This window comes from Aristolochia californica, unplaced genomic scaffold (genome assembly GCF_029961685.1).
Source record: "Aristolochia californica isolate CCGP_79_NKW_82.1479 unplaced genomic scaffold, dmAriCali1.0.hap1 SCAF_4, whole genome shotgun sequence".
Taxonomy (NCBI): domain Eukaryota; kingdom Viridiplantae; phylum Streptophyta; class Magnoliopsida; order Piperales; family Aristolochiaceae; genus Aristolochia; species Aristolochia californica.
In genome coordinates, this window is record NW_027182103.1 from 39891278 (window position 1) to 39914978 (window position 23701).

General features: G+C 39.8%; 2 protein-coding genes across 2 annotated transcripts; one reads left to right on the forward strand and one right to left on the reverse strand.

Annotated features, from left to right (window-relative positions):
* Positions 1-3412: 3412 nt before the first annotated feature.
* LOC137963329 (polygalacturonase-like) lies at positions 3413-4769 on the forward strand. Its single transcript, XM_068810466.1, has 3 exons — positions 3413-3844; positions 3934-4452; positions 4548-4769. The coding sequence occupies exons 1-3, from the start codon at positions 3413-3415 to the stop codon at positions 4767-4769; spliced, it is 1173 nt and encodes a 390-aa protein (XP_068666567.1).
* A 10892-nt stretch (positions 4770-15661) lies between these two features.
* LOC137962261 (ankyrin repeat-containing protein At5g02620-like) lies at positions 15662-19486 on the reverse strand. The gene is made up of 4 exons (XM_068809026.1): positions 19006-19486; positions 18085-18465; positions 17452-17861; positions 15662-17191 (listed from the first exon to the last, which is right to left on the reverse strand). Exons 2-4 carry the CDS (start codon positions 18413-18415, stop codon positions 16328-16330), a joined length of 1605 nt encoding a protein of 534 aa, XP_068665127.1. The 5' UTR covers positions 18416-18465; positions 19006-19486; the 3' UTR covers positions 15662-16327.
* Between the last annotated feature and the right edge of the window lie 4215 nt (positions 19487-23701).

Sequence of the window (23701 nt, forward strand, 5' to 3'; positions counted from 1 at the left end):
AAACACGTTGGACATACCAATTTTCCCTTGGTAATCCAACCTTAAAGTGACCTTTAAGGTCTAAAGAAGTGTAACATGCATTGTAAATACCTCTCCTATATGTGTAAAAGTTTGCACACCTTCTAACCACAACCAACTTATCAACCAAAGAGTGTAAATAAACATCAAGATCATTGTTAGGAGACTTCGACCCTGATCTATTGTTGGCAACATGTAGATGTACATTCTGTGAGTCCACAACAAACCTCAAGTGCTCTTTATCAAATTCATGCCAAAATTTGAATTTGTCGAATGTCCCAATGTATCCATTTCATCCACAGACACCTTGGCATGCCACCTCACGTCCTTAGTTGAATCATTTAACGTAAACGATTGTTGAAGTTGTAGTTTGAGAGGAGAATAGCGTAAAACCTTTTATTACTTAAGTTTATTGCTTGATCATGGAAAGGAAAAAGGAGGAAAAAAAAGAAAAGGAAAAGAAAGGAAAGAAAGGAAAAAAGAAAAAGGAAAAAAGAAGGGCAGAAAGGAAAAGACGAAATGGAAAAAGAAGGGGAGAGGAAAAGACAAAATGGAAAAAGAAGGGGAGAAAGGAATAGAGAAAAAGGAAAAAAGAAGAAAAAAAAAGTGGAGGCGAAGGAAAAATGAAAATGAAAATGAAAAGAGGAAAAAATAGGACCAAAAAAGAAAAGGGAAAAAGGAAAAATATAAAAACATTTAAACTTTTAAAAATGAGGTAAATTTAATTAAAATAAAAAAAGGAGAAGAAGAGAGAATGAGGAAAATAAAAAGAAACTAATTTATAAAAAATAATTGAAATATTAAATAATAAATAAATAATTATTAATTATTAAGATTATGTGTAACATCAAAGTGGTAAGTTTAATAATTACTGGTTTTGAAAATAAACTTAACGATGAGTAACACAAAAAATATCAATATTTGTTGATTTTTCAAGACTATAGATTTAGCTCACGGAGAAAAAAAGAGGGACACCCATTGGGAGAAAACACGAAGAAGAAGAGATTATGGATTTATTGTTTTAACCTTTCCCCTGAAGCTCAATTTATAAAATAATAAAATTATAATATTATAATTATATCCTTAGAACTTAAACCAATTACATCAACGCTATCTCTATGAGATGACTCTTTATTTACCATCCTGCCATCACTATGTGAGCCTGTGGGCCTTGAGTTCATCTTCCACCTCTCTTAGATGTGTGGGTCTTCCTTGTTCCTATGGGCTTGAACCCATCTTCTAACACACTTAGATGTGTGGGTTTTCCTTGGTCATGGGTTTGGGTCCATCTTCCAATACTCCCCCTCAAGCTGGGGTGAGAGAACATGATGAACGCCCAACTTGCTGCAAATGTTGTATAGGATCTCTCGTATAAACTAGTAGTCTCCCATATCTTCCAACACCCCCCTTCAAGTTGGTGGTCTCTTCTATGAGGCCCAACTGGTATAACATAAGTGAGAATAAAATCACTTTTAGCTGTAAGATATTATTCTATACTCTAGTTAAATAAGTCATGTTGGATGTTGAACACACTCCTATCTTCTGTAGGTAGAAGGTCTATACGTAGTTCTCAGAAGTGTAATAAAACTCCTCTGTCACTATGTCCCTCCAGAGGATACTGACTCTCAAATGGTAGGAGTAATAAATATCAATTAAGGGGGGCAACGGGTAATTTCCCAAAAGATAGTTTTTTTTTGTCACCATGTGTTTTCTTCTTCATCAGAATAACCAATGCTGACAACAGTCAGCAACTGAAAAGTTCTTCTTCAATAATAATGTCTCAGCTAAAGAGACACAATAGCAATAGCTGAAATGTGCCTGGGCCTAATAACACGTACCAAATAATAAAAATCTTTCAAATAGGACCCATAAAATAATTTATTGCCGAGTATGTGCACCAAATAATATGGTGACCAAGGAATAAGATGCCAATACTTCAAAATAATAATTTGGTCGGAGACAAGGAACCGAGTTGAGCCGAGTCAAATTGTACACCAATATAGTCGAGTCGTAGAAGAAATAAGTATAGAACTCGGGACACGGATACGTATAACAGAGGCAGAAAACAAGTACCCAGACCCGAGTTGACCCAATTAAGTTGACTCAGTTCGAGTTGGATCAAGTTGACTCGGTCATGCTGGTGTTGTTCGACAGCAGTGAGATGGATCAAAACCGAGCTGGGTTCTCTTGGTTGACTCGGGCGGGTCCGTTCGAGACTCAGTCATAACCAGCGCTGGATTAAATTTTTCCATGGGAAAATTAAATTTGGCAACGCCTTCCCCGCGGCGCCAAAAAGCTCGGTAAACCAGCCGAAGAAAACTCGGAAACGCCGATAACTCGTCGGAGTCTGGTATCATTGTCCCCGGCAACAGCAACAACGTCTCCACAACAGTAACGTCGTCTCCGGCAATAGCAACGAAGCTGTCGCTTGGGCGAACATAAACTCGGTCCTCATCTTCCTCGCGATTACGGCTTCCGAACAGAGCGGAACAGCAGTAGAGGCAACTACCGAACTAGAGATCCGGGAGAAGCTTTTTGAAATAGATCAATCTTCCGAAAAAAGAGGAAGAGAGCCAGCGAAGGACACAAATGAAACTTCCGAAAAAACAGTAACGCAGGGATGGAATGGACAGCAGTAACGGCAACTTTCAGTCGAAAATTTTTCACGCCGGCATAGGAGACAGCCAGAGGAATTTCCTAACAGAGATAAATCCCGAGAGAGCCTTCCAAACAGAGGAAGATAAATCCAGCTGAGAAATCATGAAGACGGAAACAGAAACTTTCCAAACAGGAAAGAATTCACTTGTTTTGGAAAAAAAAAGTATGCCAGCACAGGATCAGCTGTTCCAGCCGCAGGAACAATATCCTTTTTCTAGCATATTTTTAAGAAAATATAAAATATATTAAAAACACAGAATAAAACGTATTAAAAAATACTATAAAGATTTAATTAAGTAGGAAATTTAAAAATAATAAACCAAAAGAAGCAATATATAAAAATAATATAAATTAAAAAAGTAAAATGATATATCCATAAATAATTAATAATTAAATATTAAAATAGATTAAATTTTTATGAAAACAGAAGCAGAAGCAGAAAGCAAAAGCAATTCATGCATTCCTCTTACGTCTTGACCTACACTTTACGATATAACTTCAATTAACCAACAAATTAATCGTTTTCTCATTAAACAGCACCGATGAGAAGACGAGAAAACCATTATCCGGCAATTAGATGGGGACGGCGGCGGACTTCCGTATCCTTCAAGACGGCGGTAAGAAGAATCTCCAGCGAGTTTGTCGCGATTGTTGCTTCGAGTTATAGTCACCTTACACTGTTCTTTCTTCTTTAAAAACGACGACCAGGAATTGCATATTCACCAGCTTCTCTCTAATGGCCAGCCTCGTTTTTCTTCTCCTCCTCTCTCTCTGCCTCCTCACCAAAAACGGAGCCGCTGATCTCAATCTTAACGTGGCAGACTTCGGTGCCATTGGAGATGGAAAGACCGACGCCAGCCGTTCGTTTCTCTCGGCATGGGCTCTGGCCTGTGCCTCGCGCTTCCCTGCAACTATCTTCGTCCCGCCTAAGACCTATCTCCTGCGTCCGACCGTCTTCGAGGGCCCCTGTATCAATAGAGCAGTAACCATTGAACTGAATGGGATCCTGTTGGCCCCTGCTGACTATAACGACATGGGTAGCTCAATTAGTTGGCTCAAGTTCCATAGGGCGGAGGGCCTTTCCATCGTCGGTGGTTACATCAACGGGCAAGGATCAACCCTCTGGGCCTGCAAAAAGGGAGGACATCACTGTCCTACTGGTGCAAGGGTACGAATTACTCTGAACTAGCTCGTAGCAACAAGTTTGATTTATTTTACATAGACTATGTTCATGACTACCAGTTCTATTCCATGCAGTCTCTTCAATTCGTGAATTCCAGAAACGTGGTGGTGACCAACCTGACATCAATAAACAGTAAATTCTATCATATAGTGATCGACGATTGCGACTCAGTAACGTTGCAAGGAGTGAGGATTATTGCTCCAGAAAACAGCCCAAACACAGACGGAATACACATTCATCAATCGACGAACGTACGGGTTCTCAACGCCGGCATCAAGACTGGAGATGATTGCATCTCCATTGGCCCCGGCTCGAAGAACGTGTGGGTGCAAAGGGTTGCCTGCGGGCCTGGGCATGGGATAAGTATCGGAAGCTTGGGGCAGTCGGAGGAAGAAGACGGAGTGCAGAACGTGACAGCGAAGCATGTGGTCTTCAATGGGACGATGAACGGGTTTAGGATCAAAACATGGGCGAGGCCTAGCAAGGGGTTTGTTAACGGGGTGCTGTTCCAGACTGCTGTAATGTCCAATGTGAGAAACCCGATTATCATCGATCAGAGTTTTTGCGATGGAAGCGGTGGCTGCCCTAACCAGGTAAGCGACACATCTCTGATGAAGACAATAAACTGAAAGACTTCTAACTTACAGACATGAAAATCCAGTGGTGTTTTTTTTTTTCTTGTTTTCAGAATTCCGGTATAAAGATCAGTGGGTTGACGTATAAAAGCATCAAGGGAACGTCAGCAACTGAGATTGCCATGAAATTCAACTGCAGCGCGTCTTCTCCCTGCAAAGGAATAAAGTTGCAGGATATAAAACTCACGTACCTCTCCTCTCAGCCAGCTCTGTCGTTCTGCAAAAATGCCCAAGGAACTGCCGTTGGTTCTGTCATTCCAGCGAGCTGCTTTTAGGGACTCTTAGAGATTGGAAGTCGTAAAAATGATTAGACACCTTTGTGAAAGTGATTTATTGTTGTAGAAAAAAACAGAAATAAAGATTGGGTAAAACGATTCGTTGCATCAGCGCAAGAACAATCTTCACCTCTTTCAGTTATTACTACAGAGCCCTGCAAGAACAATGATAAATTCCCCGTGTTGACCAAAGCAAGCGTTCAAAAATCCTAAGTAATTAAGTAGACGTAATTAAGCATGTTATATGGAAATATTGACTATGAACTCCAAATAAATTTTTACATTTTAATCGAAACTAGAAGGTTTTTAGTTGAGTAACGAGTACTTAAATCGATATTTTATTTTCTTGCGAACTTTGACCGGACATTACTTTTCCGACCAAACCATGGCATTTTGGTCGAAAACAAACGTATTTATTCTGCATTATCATGCGTCAAATATGCATTACCGTATTGAATATAAAGTAGTGCGGATTGGTGGTTCAGCCCTGGTTCAATCTTCCATCTCAAGCAACCATTTTCTTCGAATGAAGCACAGAAGCTTAAACACAGCCGATCACTGCGCTGTCTTCTTTCGAAGCACTCCACAGATCCCCGATCGAATTCATAAACGAAATAGAAATGTCCTTGACTGCTAAATTTTCAATTCCTTCATCTGCTTTGAGCCTCATTAGAGGCTGAAAACTGGCTGAACTGATGTTGTCATATAATAAAGAAACTTAACGTAGGAACTGCGCATTCATGCACCAATTCGCTGGAATCGAGACTCGGAGGAGTATTCTGTTTCACGAAATCTGGCAAATGAACATTCTGAAAGCTTGGCTCCTTCCTTTGTAAAGAAACGGGCCCTTCTTTGAATCTTCATTACCTTTCAGCATCTGAGTTTCCCCTACTAATTAAGGACTGCTTGCTTATATAATCGGCCACTACGAGCATCCTCTTATGTCCTTCACAGCTCAAGCCACCACGTACTACTACTCGAGGGCATCTTCTCTGCTTCTCCATCTAACATTGCAAATATATGGCTGGACCCGCCAAATACATTCAATTGTTTTCTCTTCCTTTCCTTCCTTTGTGTGAAGGGTCATTTTGACGTGGCATTCTTCGGTGCCACTGCACCATAACGGAAGCATGTAGACCAGGCTTCCATCACCGAAACCGACAGATCATTGAGCCAGAAATTCATATATGGGCCCCCACCCAAATTATCCACATGTAAGAGCCCAAATGGCCTACACGTGAGAGGGAGTGTTAAGGAATAGTCCCACATAGATTAGTGAGAAGAAATATGTTGAGTTTATTAGTTGGAAAAGAGGTTTCCTACGATGACTAATCCTTTTCTCATCTTCTCCCTTTTCGTACCCTCATACACATGATTACCATTAAACTCTCTTCCACAACCTACCTCCTGTAAAAAAAGGCAATTTCTTCCTCTTATGGAAATTCAAAATCTCTTCAACTATGTGGACGACATCCTCGCACCACCACCTTAGTTTGCCGCCACCGATCCTACCACTCCTACTACCGAATATTTGGCCTAGAGAGCAATGGACCAACGCCTTCTCAACCTCTTCTTTTCCTCCCTCACTGAGGAGGCAATGGTCGAAGTCATCGGCCTCTCCACTGCACGCGAGGTCTGGCTTGCGTTGGAAAATGCCTTCAATCATTGGTCGAAGGCTCGAGAAATCCATCTCAAAGACGATCCCCAACAGCTAAAGTACGAAAATCAATTCATTGTCGCTTATACTCGCATTTTCAAGGGTTATTGGTAGACCTGTCAACAACACCGACAAACTCCACTAGTTTTTTTGTGGACTCGGCGCAGAATTTTTTACCTTCTTCGCCACTCAAATGGCCCTCACGACTCTCCCCCGTTTCTCTAACCTTGTCTCCATAGCCAAGAGATTTGAGCTCTTTCAGAAATCTCTAGAGAGCTCTGTCTCTCCCGCTGCTTCTTTCACTGTCGCATCCCGTGGATTAGACCGGTCAACTTGTCGTGGCTCTGGTCGAAGCAATGGTTCTAGATGCCATTATGTCAACCGGGGCCGCACTCATTCTGGACAAGGGCGCCGCCCTCCTCGCTATCAAATATGCCATCTTGACAGTCACTATACTGATCGATACAATATGCTTGTCATGCCCATCTTACTAAAACTTCCGCTCATATGTCCAATAACGCATCTAATCTGGATTAATCAGCTCCATACATGAGTAAGGACTCTGTAATTGTGGGGAATGGTGCCTCCTTACCTATCTCACATACTGGTATTCTCTCTCCTACCCCAAATATTCAATTGTTATATATTTTAGTTGTTCCATATCTCACCAAAAATCTTCTCTCCATCAGTAAATTAACATATGATTTTCCTTTTAACGTTATATTTACTAACATTTTTTTCACAATTCAGAATCGTCTCACAAGAATGGTGGTGCCAACTGGTAAGAGAGATGGAGGCTTATATGTGTTGGAGCGTGGCAACCTTACCCTTCTTTCTGTCCTTAAAATAAATCTTTACATGCTTCCTATGATTTATAGCATGGTCGCTTTAGACATGTAAATCATTCTATTATTTCTTCTTTACATAAACAAGGACATCTCTATCTTACTTCTTTATTGCCTTCGCCATCTTTATGTCTTGCGAAAAATCATCGTATGCCTTATCCACCTCATGAACATAGGTCGTCTCATGTATTCGATCTGTCAAATCCCATTTAGGATATGCATATTAAGTTATATTCATTGATGAATTTTGCCATTTCACTTGGTTTTATCCTTTGAAATTTAAATCCGATTTTTATGATATTTTTACCCAATTTCAAAAACTTGTGAAAAAAAATTTTTTGACACATTAAAAAATTTCAAAGTGATATCGGAGGCGAATTTACTAGTATTTGCTTCCAAACTCATCTTCGTACCTCTGGAATCCATCATCAACTTTCTTGTCCATATACACCTACCCAAAATGGACATACATAACACACATCGTCATGTAACTGAGACTGGTTTGACACTTTTTTTTCACTCCCATCTCTCTCCTCGCTTTTGGGTTGAAGCCTTCAACACTGCAGCTTAAATCATCAACCATTTGTGCACATCACTTCTTAAAGATAAATCACCGTTTGAACTTTTATATGGTTCATTTCCAAATTATAAAATTTTTTACCCCTTTGGTTGTCATGTTTATCCTTGCTTACATGATTATATGTCTAACAAATTTTCACCTCGTAGTATTCCTTGCATTTTTTTTGGGTTACAATCCTTTTTATAAAGGGTTTCACTAACTTGATCTAATCACCTCTTGGATCTACATCACCCGTCATGCTCAATTTGATGAAAATAATTTTCCTTTTATATAATCATCTCAGGCTCAACCCCCTTCCTCTCTCCATTTTTCCAACTTCCTGGAACCCAATCTTATCCAAACAAAAACCCCTCCTTCCTCCTCACACCATTCTCCACACATTACTCAATTCGGATTTAACCCATGTTCTATTTGTACTAATTTGGTCGATGAGTCTATGCGGGCCACTGATTCTTTTCCAGGTCCCTCCTCGCCACACCTGACTTCCAGTCCAGAACCTACCGAGACACGAATCTCCTCCTGCTCTTGCCTCTACACTACTGTTGGGTTATCACCCTATGATTACACGAAGGAAAGCTGATATTTTCAAATCATGCCATCCGGCTAACTTAGGTATTGTGGGATTCTCTGGACTTCTCTCTGCTCTCCTTGTTTCTATTGTGCCCATAAGATTCAAATATGCCGCTGAGAATCTTGTTTGGCTTGCTGCCATGGATGAAAAAGTTCAATCTCTGCAAAATATTTGGACCTGGATTTTAGTCTCTCAACCTGCCAACACCAATATTGTGGGCTCCAAATGGGTGTTTCAGACCAAATATCTGCCTAATGGATCCACTGAGCATCTCAAAGCATGCCTCGTTGCCTAGGGCTACATTCAAGTCCTTGGTCTTGACTACACTGACACTTTTAGCCCTGTGGTAAAAGCTACTATTGTCCAAGTTGTATTCTCTATTGTTGTGACCAACAAATGGCTTCTTCACCAACTTGATGTCAATAATGTGTTCCTCAATGGTACTCTCACTGAAAATGTTTATATGGAACAACCTCCTGGATACATTGACCCTCCTTTTCCTCATCACGTTTGTCCATTGGAGAAAGCTCTCTGTTCTCAAGCAAGCTCATCGTGCCTGGTTCCAACACTTCAGCTCCTATATCACTCAACTTAGATTCTCTAGCAGTTGTGCTGTTGTTTTTCTATTTGTCTTTCATAAGCACTCAAACACTATCTATTTGCTCCTTTATGTTGATGACATTAGTATTACTAGCAACAACTCAACTCTTATAACTTGGTTCATCCGTGAGCTTAATTCTAAAATTTCCACTAAAGATATGGGTCCGCTCAGTTACTTTTTTGGCCTTGAAGCTTCACCAACTACATATGGATTATTTAACACTCAGCTCAAATATGAACATGATATTCTTACTCGTGCTCAGCTACTTGATAGAAAATAGGTTCCTACACCTATGGTCATTTCACAACATTTGTCCATTGATGACTCTCTATTTTCAGATCCCACTCTTTACAGGTCTCTCGTTGGCGCCCTTCAATGTTTGACCATCACTCGCCTTGACATAGCCCATGCGGTCAACTCTTTTAGCTAGTTCCCGCATGCTCCCATTGAAGAACATTTTCTTGTTGTGAAGCATATTCTTCGCTACATCAAAGACACCATTCACTTTGGCCTTACCTTTCGACTATCTGCTACTCCTAGTGTTCTAGTTGCATACTCTAATGTTGATTGAGCTAGTTGTCCTGATACTTGTCGTTTCACCTTTGATTACTTCATTTATCTTGGAGTGCTAAAAGGCAACCTATGGTATCACGTTCCAGTTGTAAATCTGATACTCTTCTGCACACTACAACTGAACTTATTTGGCTTATGCGTCTCCTTTTGTAATCTACATGTTCCTATTCCACAGGCACCTCTTCTCTTATGTGACAACAAAAGTGCAATCTTCCTCAGCTCCAATCCAATTTCTCACAAGTGTGCCAAATACGTTGAGTTAGATTATCATTTCCTTCGAGAACTTGTTGTTGTTGACAAACATGTAATATGTGTCATCTCACCTACAGGTTGCCGATATTTTTTCCAAAAGTATTCCATGCCCTCTCTTTGAATTTTTTCACTCCAAACTTCACTTTTGTTCCAATACGATGCTCAGCTTGTGGGGTGTGTGAATGATATGGCACTGTAACGGAAGCCTACAGATCAGGCTTCCATCATCAGAACCAACGGATCACCGAACCGGAACCGACAGATTATCAAGCCAGAAATACCATTCTTTCGTTATCACCTTTTTGTATAAATACCCTTGTACTCTTTAAGTTATAATCATGGTGAATAAATATTTTTTTCATTAAAAACTTACAATGTCCCCCGCTAGAAACTTACTGGCATAACGCTTCAGTTGGAAGGAATCCTGGAAGCCCCAACAGACTACAAGGACATGACTAAAAATGAGAGTTGAATCAAATTCTTGGAGTATCGATCATCTGGGAATATCGTAACGGAAGAGGCTCTAGCTTGTGGGCATGTTAGCTAGCTCGCTTGGATAGTCTTGTTGGTGCCTCGGTAGGTTCTAATCCCTTTTCATCCAAACTCAACACTCCTTAATGTGAACAATACCCTGTAATTGTTACGGTCTCGGATTTGACACAAGGATTTGTTGTTACGGTCCTAGATCTACCACGGGTTATTGTAGGGATACCATGTGGAATTGTAGGGAGACATGGAGAGGAAGACGAAGATCAAGCCAAAGGGAAGCTTGAAAACCTTAGAACTCGTCAGGAGAGCTCCAAGCCTGTTTAACCTAAAATCAATGCTTGTCTTTTCTCATTACTCTTACCCCTTAAATAGGGTTCACCCTGTTAGGGTTTAAGATAAAATATTACAAAAATACCCCCAATAAATAAAATATTCCAAAAATACCCTTGTGGCCTAAAACTGAAATAAATAAAGTAAAGAAAAGAAAAATAATTAAAATAACAATGTTATTATGTGCATAAAAATGTTATTATGGTCCCTGATCTGACACAAGGATTCGTCGTTACGGTATTGGATCTGCCACTGGTTATTGTAGGGATACCATGTGGAATTGTAGGGAGACATGGGGAGGAAGACGAAGATCAAGCCAAAGGGAAGCTTGAAAACCATAAAACTTGTCAAGGAGAGCTCCAAGCCAGTTTAACCTAAAATTGACCTAAAATCAATGCTTGTCTTTTCTCATTACTCTTACCCCTTAAATAGGGTTCACCCTGTTAGGGTTTAAGATAAAATATTAAAACAAATACCCTTATGGCCTAAAACTGAAATAAATAAAGTAAATTAAAGAAAAAAATTAAAATAATAATGTTATTGTGTGCATAACAGTAACACCAGCCGAAGACCAGTTCCCATTACCGAAAACAGAGGCCGAAGACCAGATCGCGAGAAGTAGAAAACGGTTGTAAAATCTATTGTAAAGTCTGTATAAATAAATGTCAATTTCACCATTTAATTTTTGGTATTTCAAACATTAATTAAATCTTATCATGGTATCAGATCAGTCTCATCGATCCCTTTCTCCTCGACAGGTCCTTTTTCTCCAGGCTTAAATTTGCACACTTTGTCATTGCTGTTGAAGAATCGTCTCTCCAAACGCAAACAACAATATCTCGCGATCTGACCACCAACCCCTCAATCACTAACGAGAAATGTGCGGCTAACGTCCAACCCTTTCAGCATGGCTAACACCTGTCTCCTGGCATTGACATAGTCACCACTCTCGCTGCCGGCATCGGTTCGGTGATCCGTCCCAACACGAAGGCCATCCGGCATACACCCTTTTCTTTCGCTGACTTCACCAACCTCGCCGAAACCACACAGTCAATGCGACAGAAAAAAATAGTCATTTTGATCTAAACCAGCAACCAGGCCTTCTCCATCACCCACTTGCCCACTTCCTCGTAGCAGTCGACCAGCTGTCGTCATGCAATTAAGGACCCCATGCGATATTGAGAATGAGATTCTTGTTTTTTGCCAACCCACGCACATGAACCCAGGTCGGTGGTTCAATCTTGTGCCCGACTCGGTTCACAGAGATTTTAAAAAAAATCTGCCCTTTTCTAAGTCTCCGGCCTACTCGATCGTCTCTCCGTCAAATCCATGACATTGATCTCGATGGTTCAAAACGTGGAATAGTTGGTCTCTCGGGTCAAACTTCAATAGTTGTTAAATCCTTTTCACGTCTTTTGCCCTTTCATACCCTAATGTACATGATTACCATTAAACGTGGAGTAGTCGATCTCTCAGCCTCCTCTTTTTTTCCCTCATGGAGGAGGCAATGGTCGAAGTTGTTGCCCTCTCCTTTGCCAAAAAATGCCTTTAGCCACCAGTCAAAGGCTTTCGAAATTCATCTCAAGGATGACCTCCAGTAGCTAAAGTGCGAAAATCAATCCGTTGCAGCCTACTCCCTTATTTTCAAGGATCTTTCTGACCAACTTCACAAGATCAGCAAACCTGTCGACAACACCGACAGATTCCACTGGTCTCTCCATGGACTTGGCGTTGATTTCTCCACCTCCGTCTCCCAAATGGCCCTCACACCTCTCCCATGTTTCTCCGATCTCGTCTCTAGAGCCTAGAGTTTTGAGCTCTTCCACAAATCCCTCGAGAGCTCTGTTTCTTCCGTTGCTACTTTCACTGCCGCATCTAGTGGTTTGGACAGGTCGACCCACCGCGGCTCTGGTCGCACCCATGGCCACACCAATGGTTCTGGCCGTCATTATGTCAACCGAGGCTAAACTCATTCTGGTCAATGGCACCGCCCTCCTCATTGCTAGATATGTTGTCTTGAAGGTCACTATGTTGATCGATGTAACCAGGGTTATGCCCGCAGTGAGTTTAGTATCACATGCCCATCTTGCTGAAGCTTTCATTGGATCGTGCTCTGTCAATGGATCTGCGCCCTCTGACTGATTCTTGGACACTGAAGCTTCGGCTCATATGTCCAATAACTCATCCATCCTGGATCAGTCCACTCACTACAATGATAAGGACTCTGTAATTGTGGGAAATAGTGCCACCTTACCTATCTCACACAATGGTATTCTCTCTCCTACCCCAAATATCCAGTTGTTAGATGTTTTAGTTGTCCCCCATCTCACCAAAAATCTTCTCTCCATTAGTAAATTAACGTAAGATTTTCCTTTATCCGTTACATTTACTAATAATTTTTTCACTATTCAGAATCGTCTCACAGGAATGGTGGTGGCAACCGGTAAGAGAGATGGAGGATTATATGTGCAGGAACGTGGCAACCTTATCCTTATTTTTGTCCTTAAGAATAAATCTTTACATGTTTCTTATGATTTATAGCATGTTCACCTTGGACATGTAAAGCATTCTGCTATTTCTTCTTTGCATAAATAAGGACATCTTTATCTTACATCCTTATTGCCCTCTCCATCATTATGTAGTACATATCAACTTGCAAAAAATCATCGTATTTCATATCCACGTAATGAACATAAGTCGTCTTATGTGTTAGATCTTATTCATTATAACATATGTGACCTTTCACCTATGAAATCCCATTTAGGATTTGCTTATTATATTATCTTCATTGATGATTTTTCATGTTTTACTGAGTTTTATCCTTTGAAATTCAAATCTGATTTTTATGATGTTTTTATACAATTTCCAAAACTTGTGGAAAATCACTATTGTACCCGTATTAAAATTTTCCAAGTAATGGCAGGGGTGAATTTTCTAACACTTGCTTTCAAACTCATTTTCATACATTTGGCATTCATCGTCAACTTTCTTGTCCATATATTCATGCCCAAAATGGGCATGTTGAACATAAACATTGTCATGTGACTAAGACTGGTTTGACACTTCTTTTTCACTCACATCTCTCTCCTTGTTTCTGGGTAGTTTACATCATCAATCGTTTGCTCACATCACTTCTTGGAAGTAAATCACCGTTTGAACTTTTATATGGTTCCTTTCTAAACTATGAAAATTTTCATCCTTTTAGTTGTTGTCTTTATCTTTGCTTACGTGATTATATGTTTAATAAATTTTTACCTTGCAGTATTCCCTATATTTTTTTGGGTTATAATCCCTCTTGTAAAGGGTTTCGCTACCTTAATCTCATCACCTCTCAGAACTACATCACCCGCCATGCTCAATTTGATGAACAAAATTTTCCTTTAATCAAAACATCTCAGGCTCAACCCCCTCCCTCTCTCCATTTTTCCAACTTTTTGGAACCTAGTCTTCTTTATACAAAACCCCTTCCTTGTTATACCTTTGGTTACTCTATTTATCTTGGAGACAATTTGATTTCTTGGAGTGCTAAATCTTAATATTGTGCTCTTGCACACTTTGCAGTTAAACTTCTTTGGCTTATGCATCTTCTTTGTGATCCACACGTTCTTATCCTACATCGACCTCTTCTCTTATGTGACAACAAAAATATAATATTTTTGAGCTCTAATCCAATATCTCACAAGCGAGTCAAGCATGTTGAATTAAATTATCATTTCATTCGAGAACTTGATGTTGCTGACAAAGTTCACACATAGTAGTGTCATCTCACCTGTAGGTTACCGATATTTTTACCAAAAGTATTTCACGCCCTATTTTTTAATTTTTTTGCTCCGAAGTTCACATCTGTTCCAAATCTGACGCTCTGCTTGTAGGGGACCTGTAACAGTAGCAGAAGACCAGTTCCCATTACCGGAAACAGAAGTCGAAGACCAATAAATGTGAATCTCACCATTTAATTTGTGGTGATTTCGAAGATTAATTAAATCTTCTTAACAAGTTTAATTTGTGATGCTTAATTACTGTATCGACATCAATAAACATTTTCATTGCAGTCACTAGCCTTTTACAACTCGAAAGGGATCGTGGCAGAAGGTTTGACATCCATCAACAGCAAGCTCTTTCACATTGTCATCTACTACTCCAGTAACGCTGTTCGGAAAAGAACCCAAATGCAGACGGTATCCATGCCGAAGAATCAGGCAACCTGAAAATCTTGAACACAGCAATAAAGACCGGGGATGATTGTATCGCAATTGGGCCTGGAGTGGATTCAACAAGTTGCATGTGGCCCTGGTCATGCATTGAGGTGAGTGACTCTTCCGAAGTAAAACCAGTACATGTTTCACATTCTCTTAGTAATATATACTGATCAACCGTCTCCATCTCGCAGCATAGGAAGTTTAGCGAGAGCACTCGATGAAGAAGGCTTTCAAAACTGTTACAGTCAATAATGTGGTGTTTAATGGCACCCAGAACGGGTTATGGATCAAATCCTGGGAAAGTCCCAGTCACGGGTTTTGTCGAAGGAGTAATGTTCCAGGGTCCTGCAATGGCAAAACCCAATATGTGATTGATCAAAACTATTGCCCTGCTGCCAAGGGTTGTCCCTCCCAGGTGATGTGATGAACCTGGAAACAGCTAGTTATCAACATTGAAAATCTACCTCAAACACTAAAGATTTACAGAAATCCTCCGTTTGCCTAATCCTAGCATTTCTTCTCATCTTTTGGAAGAATTCCTGGGTGAAAATTGATAATGTTATATATAGAAACATCAGCTTATGAAGGGATCAGATTGCAAGACGGGGCTCAAATACCTTGATCAGAAGCCAGCAGAATCCTACTGTCAAAATTTTAAAAGGGATACTCGAGCTCCCGTAATCGTATTGACCTGTTTATAAACATTATGAAACACAAACAAGTAGTGCATTCTTTATTCGCTCCACTGCTTGAGATCACATCCCAGAGAATAATACCAGGACAATTTGTTTCCAATTTTTAAAAACTCAGCTGGAAGATAACCATTTACTTTCTAACTAAAAGAACAGACATGACTCTTGGTAGTGCATATACATAACTAACCTTTTACAAGAAACACCATTAGTATCATCTTAGCTCTTGCTGTTGGATAAATTGGATTGAACTCAGGAGTTCTGTAGTGGTCTGTGCCTGTAAGCCTGAAAGGATTCAACCTATCTAAAGCCAAGATGACATACAACACAAGAGTAACCTTTCCTAGAGGCCAAGATGATATCATGAAGCCCAGGAGAAAAATTATATTGCTGGTGCAAAAATTTCACAGCATTAGGAAAGGATCATAGTCACTTATCCAAGACGTTTGACTTCAGTAGAATCATGCAGAATTGCATCACATGCACCCTTCTGAATAGACCCACTTGGATTAGAAGCCAAACCCTGTTGCCAGAGCAGGGATGTAATACTAAGCAGTGTATCATCTCCTTTCAAAACCAGGCATCAGGGGGTTCCCATATGGTACAGGTCTGCTGCAATAATGTGAACCAGAGTATTCCCAACTGAATCAGCGGAAGCCTTGTGTCCAGCATACATGGCTTCACATCCTGTTTGAGAAAGTTGCTCTTCTTGGATTATGAGACGAAAGATTAAATCTATGGCACGTGTCTTTTCTGATTTCATGAAGTACTACAGTGCATACATCCTCTTGTACTCATTGCTTAGTAATTCAGAATCTGAAACCACTGACAAAGTCCAAGAACCAGACCTGCTTCTCGATGCCCTCCGTATAGTTTTCATGTTTGATTCTTCAATTCTATGCAAAATGACAAAGTAACACATGGACCCAATGGTCGTCAACATGATCAAACTGCCAATGACAGTAGCAGATATAGCCATCCACCGCCCATGGGAACCCACTACTATATATGCTAGTGATATAAAGGCCACTGATATGAAGAGACAAGCTGTCCACATGAGTTTGTTGATCACAAACATCATTTGTTTCTTTGCATTATGCTTCACAACCACTACTGATGTTTGCACCACAACAACAGCCAAAGAGATGAAGAGGGCAACAGAATCAAACACAAAGAAGATAATAAAAGGTGCTCTGTCAGCTATATGGGCCTGCCCAAGAGTACTTCCAGGATGCTTATCCTCCACATACTGACCAGGAACAGTGAAGATTGCAGCAAAAGCAACAGTGGCAATTAGTACAGCCACAACAGTAGCTGAATTTACAGCATTGTTTAGACCTTCTTTGTGAAGCTTCTTTAGATCTTTTGCAATTGTTTTAACACGGATCCGTGTTTGACGGGATTGTTGGAGTTGGGACTGGACTTCGTGCTTTATGTCACTGACCGTTTGCTTCAATTGCTTAGCAGCACTTGGTGGGTTTTTGTGCTCCTTTGAAGTCAATGCCCCAGCTTCCTTCAGAATGGGTGCAAGCTCCTCGTTGGTGGATTTTTCCGCAACATCTAGTGGGGTTTCCCCTGCCCTGTTGATTGCATTTATGTCAATCCCTTCAATTGACAATAGACTCTTCACAATCTGACCAAGCCAACAACAATTAGTCAATTGATAGGACAAAAATGGTTTCAGGACGACACTCTTTAGATAAATAAAATTCCTGCAGGCTCCCAAAATTTCTTCAGTGGATATGCATCTGTTGCATTATAAAAATTATTTAAATGTTAAAACTACCATATATTCCTTCATGACTCTGAACTGGCAGAGTACCATACCTATTTCCTGTATAGAAATCTTTTCAAGGAATTGTATAATGATTAAAATCAAATCACTGTATCAACCTGAGTTCGGCCTTTTCTGATTGCAATATGCAGAGCTGTGTTTCCCTTCTTGTCTTCCAAAGCAATAACTGATGGATCAGGCTTAAGCAATTCAAGAACAATCTCGACCTTGTTTCCTTTCACGGCCATGTGTAAAGCAGTCTGTCCCTTATTGTCAGTCCTAAAACCAATAGTGGGCTCCTTGCTGAGAACAGCTTTCACCACTTCTAGATGCCCCATTCTTGCAGCAGAGTGAAGTGCAGTTTTGCCATTGCTTTTGGCTATTTTTGCAAGATTGGAGTCTCTCTCAAGAAGCAGATTGACCACATCTATGTGGCCTTGGTTGGCAGCAGTATGTAAGGCTGTTGAGTTAGATGAATCCGTAGTCATTGCTAACTCAGGGAAAGCTTGCAAAAGCTCTTTCAAAACTTCTGCAAATCAGAATAAATGGCAGAAATAAGATACAAAATTTGCAAGGCAGTTGGAAGATGAAGATGAAAAAAAAAAAAAACACATTTGTTGTCTTTCAGTCTTGTATAACAATTACACGCCTTAGTCTGCATAAGAAGACTGAAATCCACATAATCTGTCTTCTAATGAAGGCTACGTTATAGATTTCAACAAGCAGGTAAAAGAGAGAAATCAGATGCTCACCGAGATGACCAAGCTTAGCTGCCACATGAAATGAATCATAACCATTTCTTGCTTTCAAAGCAGCAGATTGTATATCGGAATGCTTCAGGAGTTCACCAATGACAAGACTGTGGCCGTTTTCAGCTGCAATATAAAGAGGTGTTTCTCCATCTTGGTTCTGCGAGGAGACCAATTCCTTCAAATTGGCTTCATCACCATCTTGCAGTATCTCTTTAACTTTCCCCAGATTCCCTGCCCTCGCAGCCACATGAAGTGCTGAGTCGCCTCGTTTCGCTGCTGATTCCTTAGCTTTTCTCTTCAGCCGAAAGCTCAGTTGTTTCTCCATCGCCATTATTGGCGGAAAACCCGTTTTTAACACTTCTATGCAGGAGCACGGTTCACCTACAAGACAGGTTAACAGTTCATTTGCTGCTGAAGAAAGGACTCAAGCAGACGAGCAATATGAAGGAGAAACTGCCGGATAAAAAGCAAAAAACCAGTATCTGGATGATTCCGAAATTCAGTAAGAAAAATTTTTTCTGGTAAAGAGCAGATAACCAAATGCCGAACAAATACCTCAGGGTCTAACGGATCACGAAACTCACAATATGACTAAAATACCAGAAACTCAACACGAAAACAGAATCAGCAGAAAAACAATCAACTTCGGTAATTAGAAGGCTAAAACCTTCGCTCATGTGACTCCATAAAAGATCAGATCCTGAAGCCGATTGGGGAGAAAACAAATCAAAACCTGTCCGACCAAAATCCTTACTTCGAAGGTGAAAAAAAAAAAGAAAAAGAAAAAAAAAACCGTGGACCCATAAACTGAAATATTCAACTTCACCGTTTAAACCCCAAAATTTTCCACTACAAATGGATTTATAAGAGAAGTATTGCAAACATAAAATTACACCAGATATATTGTTCAAAACTACTTACCCTTTTGTCAAAATCGAGAGCTTGAACTGCAACTCATGACCCAGGATGAAATGCTAAGATTTTCTTTTTTATGTGTCGTAACAGAGAGACTAGGTACCCTTTTCTTGTCATGTAAAGAACCTTAGAGGTCGATTCAGTCTTAGATTCAGAGAAGAAGAAGCTTGCAAGCGACGCATAGGCATAACTCACAAGCAAAGAAGAGATACCTAGAAAGGAAAAATTGAAATAGACACTCCTCTTTACAAGCCCACTTCGACGCCCAAACGCAATAAATTCTTCCGTTCCTTACCTCTAAATTGCCCCAAATCATAGGAACAGTAAAAGGCAGAACATCTCAAGCAGCTTCCAAGGCATGAGAGTCAGAGCCTTTTCTTTTCTCTGCCCTCTGCTTTTATCCTGTTTCGTTTTTTACATCCTCTTTTTCCACTAGCTATCGGTTTGATTTTTATTTTCAGAAGTGAAGAGAAGTTGGCAGCCATTACTGTCGACCTCAGAAACAGCCACAAAGCAGCCGAGGACCTTGGCGGCACAAACACTAGCGTCCAAAACAGGAAGGAACCCGACGAGCGCAAAAGAAGATAATATCGGTCGTAGAGGAAAAAAGAAAAGATAAATTCCCATTGGTTGACATGAAATGATCTGTGCAAATTGGGCAATAAGGAATTGCCAAACGAGCAATGATTCTCTGCGCTTTGAAGTATGCGTACACCTAGAATTACATGTACTTAATTTTAGACATTTCTTTTTTGGATTCTCTTTCTTCTGCACATGGGAATACAGAATGATTCTGATGTATCAGAAATTTAGAATAGAATATACAATGGATTCAGGTAATTTGCAAATTGCAAAACTTTCTCGTTGCCGTTGACGTGTTTATCCAACCAGCAAAAGAGTTATTTTCCGAAATCCCACTGATTGAGTGATCCCACTTCCCTCCTGTAGAATCCACAAAATTTTCATCGTGCCGAGTGCTTTGAACATGTTACTTGTCGTATTTTTCAAACAGTTTGCTCAAAGGAGACTCTTTGATGAAGCCATTAATGACATTCTGGAGCTGTAATGGCTTTAGGTCACTGGGGTGATGAACTTCGGTCACATTATTTAGTTCATGTCCTGAGGTCGTTAGTGGACAGCTGGAATTCAAGTCATGTACATGATTAACATGATTTAGGAGATCATGTCCAAAGCATAAACGACGGAAAGTACTTTTCGCCCAATTTTGGCATTCATGTACATGAAACGAGTGTGCCCCTCTCGTTTCGTTCCCGCACCCCCTCTCTCGGCTGCGGCATCTCTCTCCGGTCTCCCTCTCGACCTCCGTTGCAGAGTACAGGAGGTTGAGAGGGAGAGGAGAGGAGAGGGAGGCTTTCCTCCCTCGGCGACGGCTTCCCCCCCCCCCCCCCCCACACACTTTGTCGGTCTTCCTCCCTCTCCTCTCCCTCTCGACCTCTGTCGTAGATCACAGGAGGCCGAACATATGTTGCAGAGCCTCTTGGCCTCCCAGCTTTTCATCTTTCTCGCCCTCCCTCTCTTCTCTCTCTTAGCATACCGTCGAAGTGCCGCCTCTGTCAACGTTGCCTCACCGTCGAGGAAGACGACGCGCAAGACAATGGTTTAATTTTTCCTAAGTTAGGAAAAATTAAATTATCATCATAAAAATCACTAATTTATAATTTTTATTTATAAAATAATTATTTTTATTTATTTAATATATTTATTTTATAATTACTATATTAAAATAGTGATTTAATAGTCATAATTAAAATATTATTAAAATAAATATTTGATAAATTATTTTGGTTTAATTATCTCATTGCTATAATTAATTAAACCAATGGTTTTAAATTTTGTGACTATATTATTAATTAGTAAAACATAAAATATATTATGTTATTGATAAATATATAAATTTATTTATTATATTAATTTTTTATTATTTTATTAACTTATTGGTTTTTAATATTAAAACATATCTTACGTTATTAAAAAATAATTTATAACGTTATTTATTTATTACTTGTAATTAATCATGTGCTTATTTCATTGGCTCACGTAATTACCATATTAATGCACAAAAAAATATCTAATTCAATTAATAAATATATTAATATATTTAATTATACATTGAATAACTTATTCGTGTGGTAATAATGGTTGTTTTACCTAATTTGGGGACTAAGGATTATGTTGTAATTAAGTATATTGTAAGGTTTAGGCATTCTCTTGTTTTTTATGTTTTTCTCATGTTGGGGCACTAACACTGGAAACTGTTTTCCAGTGAACATGAAGTCGTCAACACTAACATCAAGTACGAAGATGAAGATCATGTAGATGACTAACATGATCTTCATGTTGGAGATGAACATGAACTTCAAAAATTTGTTTTGTTGACTAACCCCCCCTAGTAAAATATGTTAAAAGCCGTTTAGTGCCCAATGTAAGTGCGGGGGGAATATAAATTACAAATGTATTTCATTTTTCCTCATTTTAGGCATAATGGGAAGGAAAGTGAATTCAGAGGGGTCGAGCTTTTAATTCACTTTCCCTCCCTCAATTACATCGGGCTCGGGCTGTCGGGAGGGCTTTGTCGAACAAGGGTTTCAGAGAAAAAAATTTCTCTCTATCTCACGACCGACCTTTGGCGATTTCAATCGCCCTCTTTGTGACCTGTCCCCGGCGCTTGACTCCCTTGCTCTCACCATCCCCAGCACCGACGACCTTCAATAACTTCTCTCTCCTCTCTACAACCTCCCCCACTGCTCTCTCGCTCGTGACTTTCAGGGATTTCAATCCCCCCCCCCCTGAGACCTCTCCCCGGGCACTTGACTCTCTTCCTCTCGCCGTCCCCAACATCGACGACCATTGGCGACTTCTCTCCCCTCTCTGCAACCTCTCCGGATCGATTCGGAAGAAAGTAAAAACTTCTTCCTATAAATCAATGGTTAATTGGCCATTGTAGGTCTTTGTTTAGAGCAGTAAGCTATTAAAAATCATTATTAGTATTTAATAAAATCAATATATTTTACATAGTTAAACATGTATGGGGGTATGTCTCTAATTTGCAATAACCAAGTCCTCCTCTATGGTTGGCTTGACAAGGAATAAAGAGTTTTGTTGTGGTAACTTATGTTTACTATAAGCGCTGCAACTTTCTGATGCTTCATTTGCAATGAAAATGAGTGTGCTTGAAGATCAAAGGAAGTTGAGGTTTTATATATAGATATTACAAAATTAAAATTTGATTACAATTTCAATAATATAAAAGTAAACATTTGTTTAATTGTTATATTTAATATGTTTTATTTAATATATTCTATTTATTTACTAATATTAATTTAATTTTCTAAAAGTCAGATATATCAAAATATTTTATTTAATAAATAATCTATCTACACTTTACACCACACTTTTTATTGTGCATATTAACACAAACAAGTACTTTACCTTGAGTTTAGATGATCGTCCATTTCTTTCTACACAGTGAACCAGGATTAGGCGCTTCTAGAGATTGCTCTGGTTCATTGTAAAGTGCTTTTCACATTGGGGCGAAGGAGCTTTTCACAGAGATGAGAGGGAAAGAGCGGAAACGTAAAGCAAAAGACTCGTCACTTTCATTCACTGAATCGAGCTTTTGTTTCAAGAAGAAAAAACGCGTTTCTTTTTTACGTTCCCACTTTTTAAGATCCTCCTTTTGATCATTTATATAAAAAAGATTTCGTGTTCTTCCAGAACAGGGATCTGCAGTGTAAACCTTCTAGAATTACACATTCGCAGACCATGAAAGACCAAAGACCATGGATGCTTGACCGGGAATCTAAATTTTTTTACGAGAGCTCTTTTGACCCTTGTGTTGCAAAGAAATCATAAATAAACTTGACAGGGAAGATAACGAAAATGAAATAAGAGTATTTTTTTAAAATTTCACCAAGCCTTGATTTGCATGTTCACCAAACAAGCCCCCAAATATATGATTTTCAATCGACTCACATATCATCTAAAATCATGCTTATCGACAATAGGGTTGTTCATTCTTTTCTTGTCAAATTCCAACTCTGTCATATCTCCGAGCTTCCAGAACTATTTTGCCCTGGCATGATGATTTTAAATTTATTTGTGGTCGTCTCTTTCCAAAGAATGCCCTCTCACCAGAAGAGTGATCTTTTCGTAAATTTTCTTCTGTGGGATTCTTGATGTTCGCTCCTTGGCCTCAACCACCGGATTAACAAAAAACCAATACCTGAAGAATCGCAAAGGATGTCCCCTGAAAAAGCAGGGCTTTAGCATCTCAAAAGAAGAGTTAAATAATCGGAACAGCAGAGAGAAATTGTAGGCCATGTTGTCGGAGGTAATCAGTTATCCGGTTACCCTCCACGAGGCGTCTGACAGAGGCCGTGGATGCTGTCAGTTGTGTTTGTTAAGAGTTAAACCAGAGGGACTAAATTCTCGGGGAAGAAGAAGACGTCCCCATGGCAGAATTTTTATCTGACGTCCCACTTGTCTTCAGTCCATTCTTGACTCTGTGGTCCGTGAGAAGGAGATGATAGAGACAATGGGTGCCCACTGCGGAGCCGCGTCTTTTGTCCTTCCTCTTTGATTGTTCTTCCTGGTTTTCGTGGCAGCCATTGGAATGATCTGAGAAGAAAAAGAAAGGGAGAATTCACTTTTTAGTTTTTCCATGACAGTGAGGGGAAGAGTG

Excerpts from the sequence above, each read along its gene's own strand:
- LOC137963329 (XM_068810466.1), top strand. The coding sequence starts at position 3,413 with ATGGCCAGCCTCGTTTTTCTTCTCCTCCTCTCTCTCTGCCTCCTCACC. Across the intron at positions 3,845-3,933 it reads ACTGTCCTACTGGTGCAAGG|TCTCTTCAATTCGTGAATTC; the intron begins GTACGAATTACT and ends TATTCCATGCAG. Across the intron at positions 4,453-4,547 it reads GCGGTGGCTGCCCTAACCAG|AATTCCGGTATAAAGATCAG; the intron begins GTAAGCGACACA and ends TCTTGTTTTCAG.
- LOC137962261 (XM_068809026.1), bottom strand. The coding sequence starts at position 18,415 with ATGGCGATGGAGAAACAACTGAGCTTTCGGCTGAAGAGAAAAGCTAAG. Across the intron at positions 17,862-18,084 it reads AGCTAAGCTTGGTCATCTCG|AAGTTTTGAAAGAGCTTTTG; the intron begins GTGAGCATCTGA and ends TCTGATTTGCAG. Across the intron at positions 17,192-17,451 it reads TCAGAAAAGGCCGAACTCAG|ATTGTGAAGAGTCTATTGTC; the intron begins GTTGATACAGTG and ends TGGCTTGGTCAG.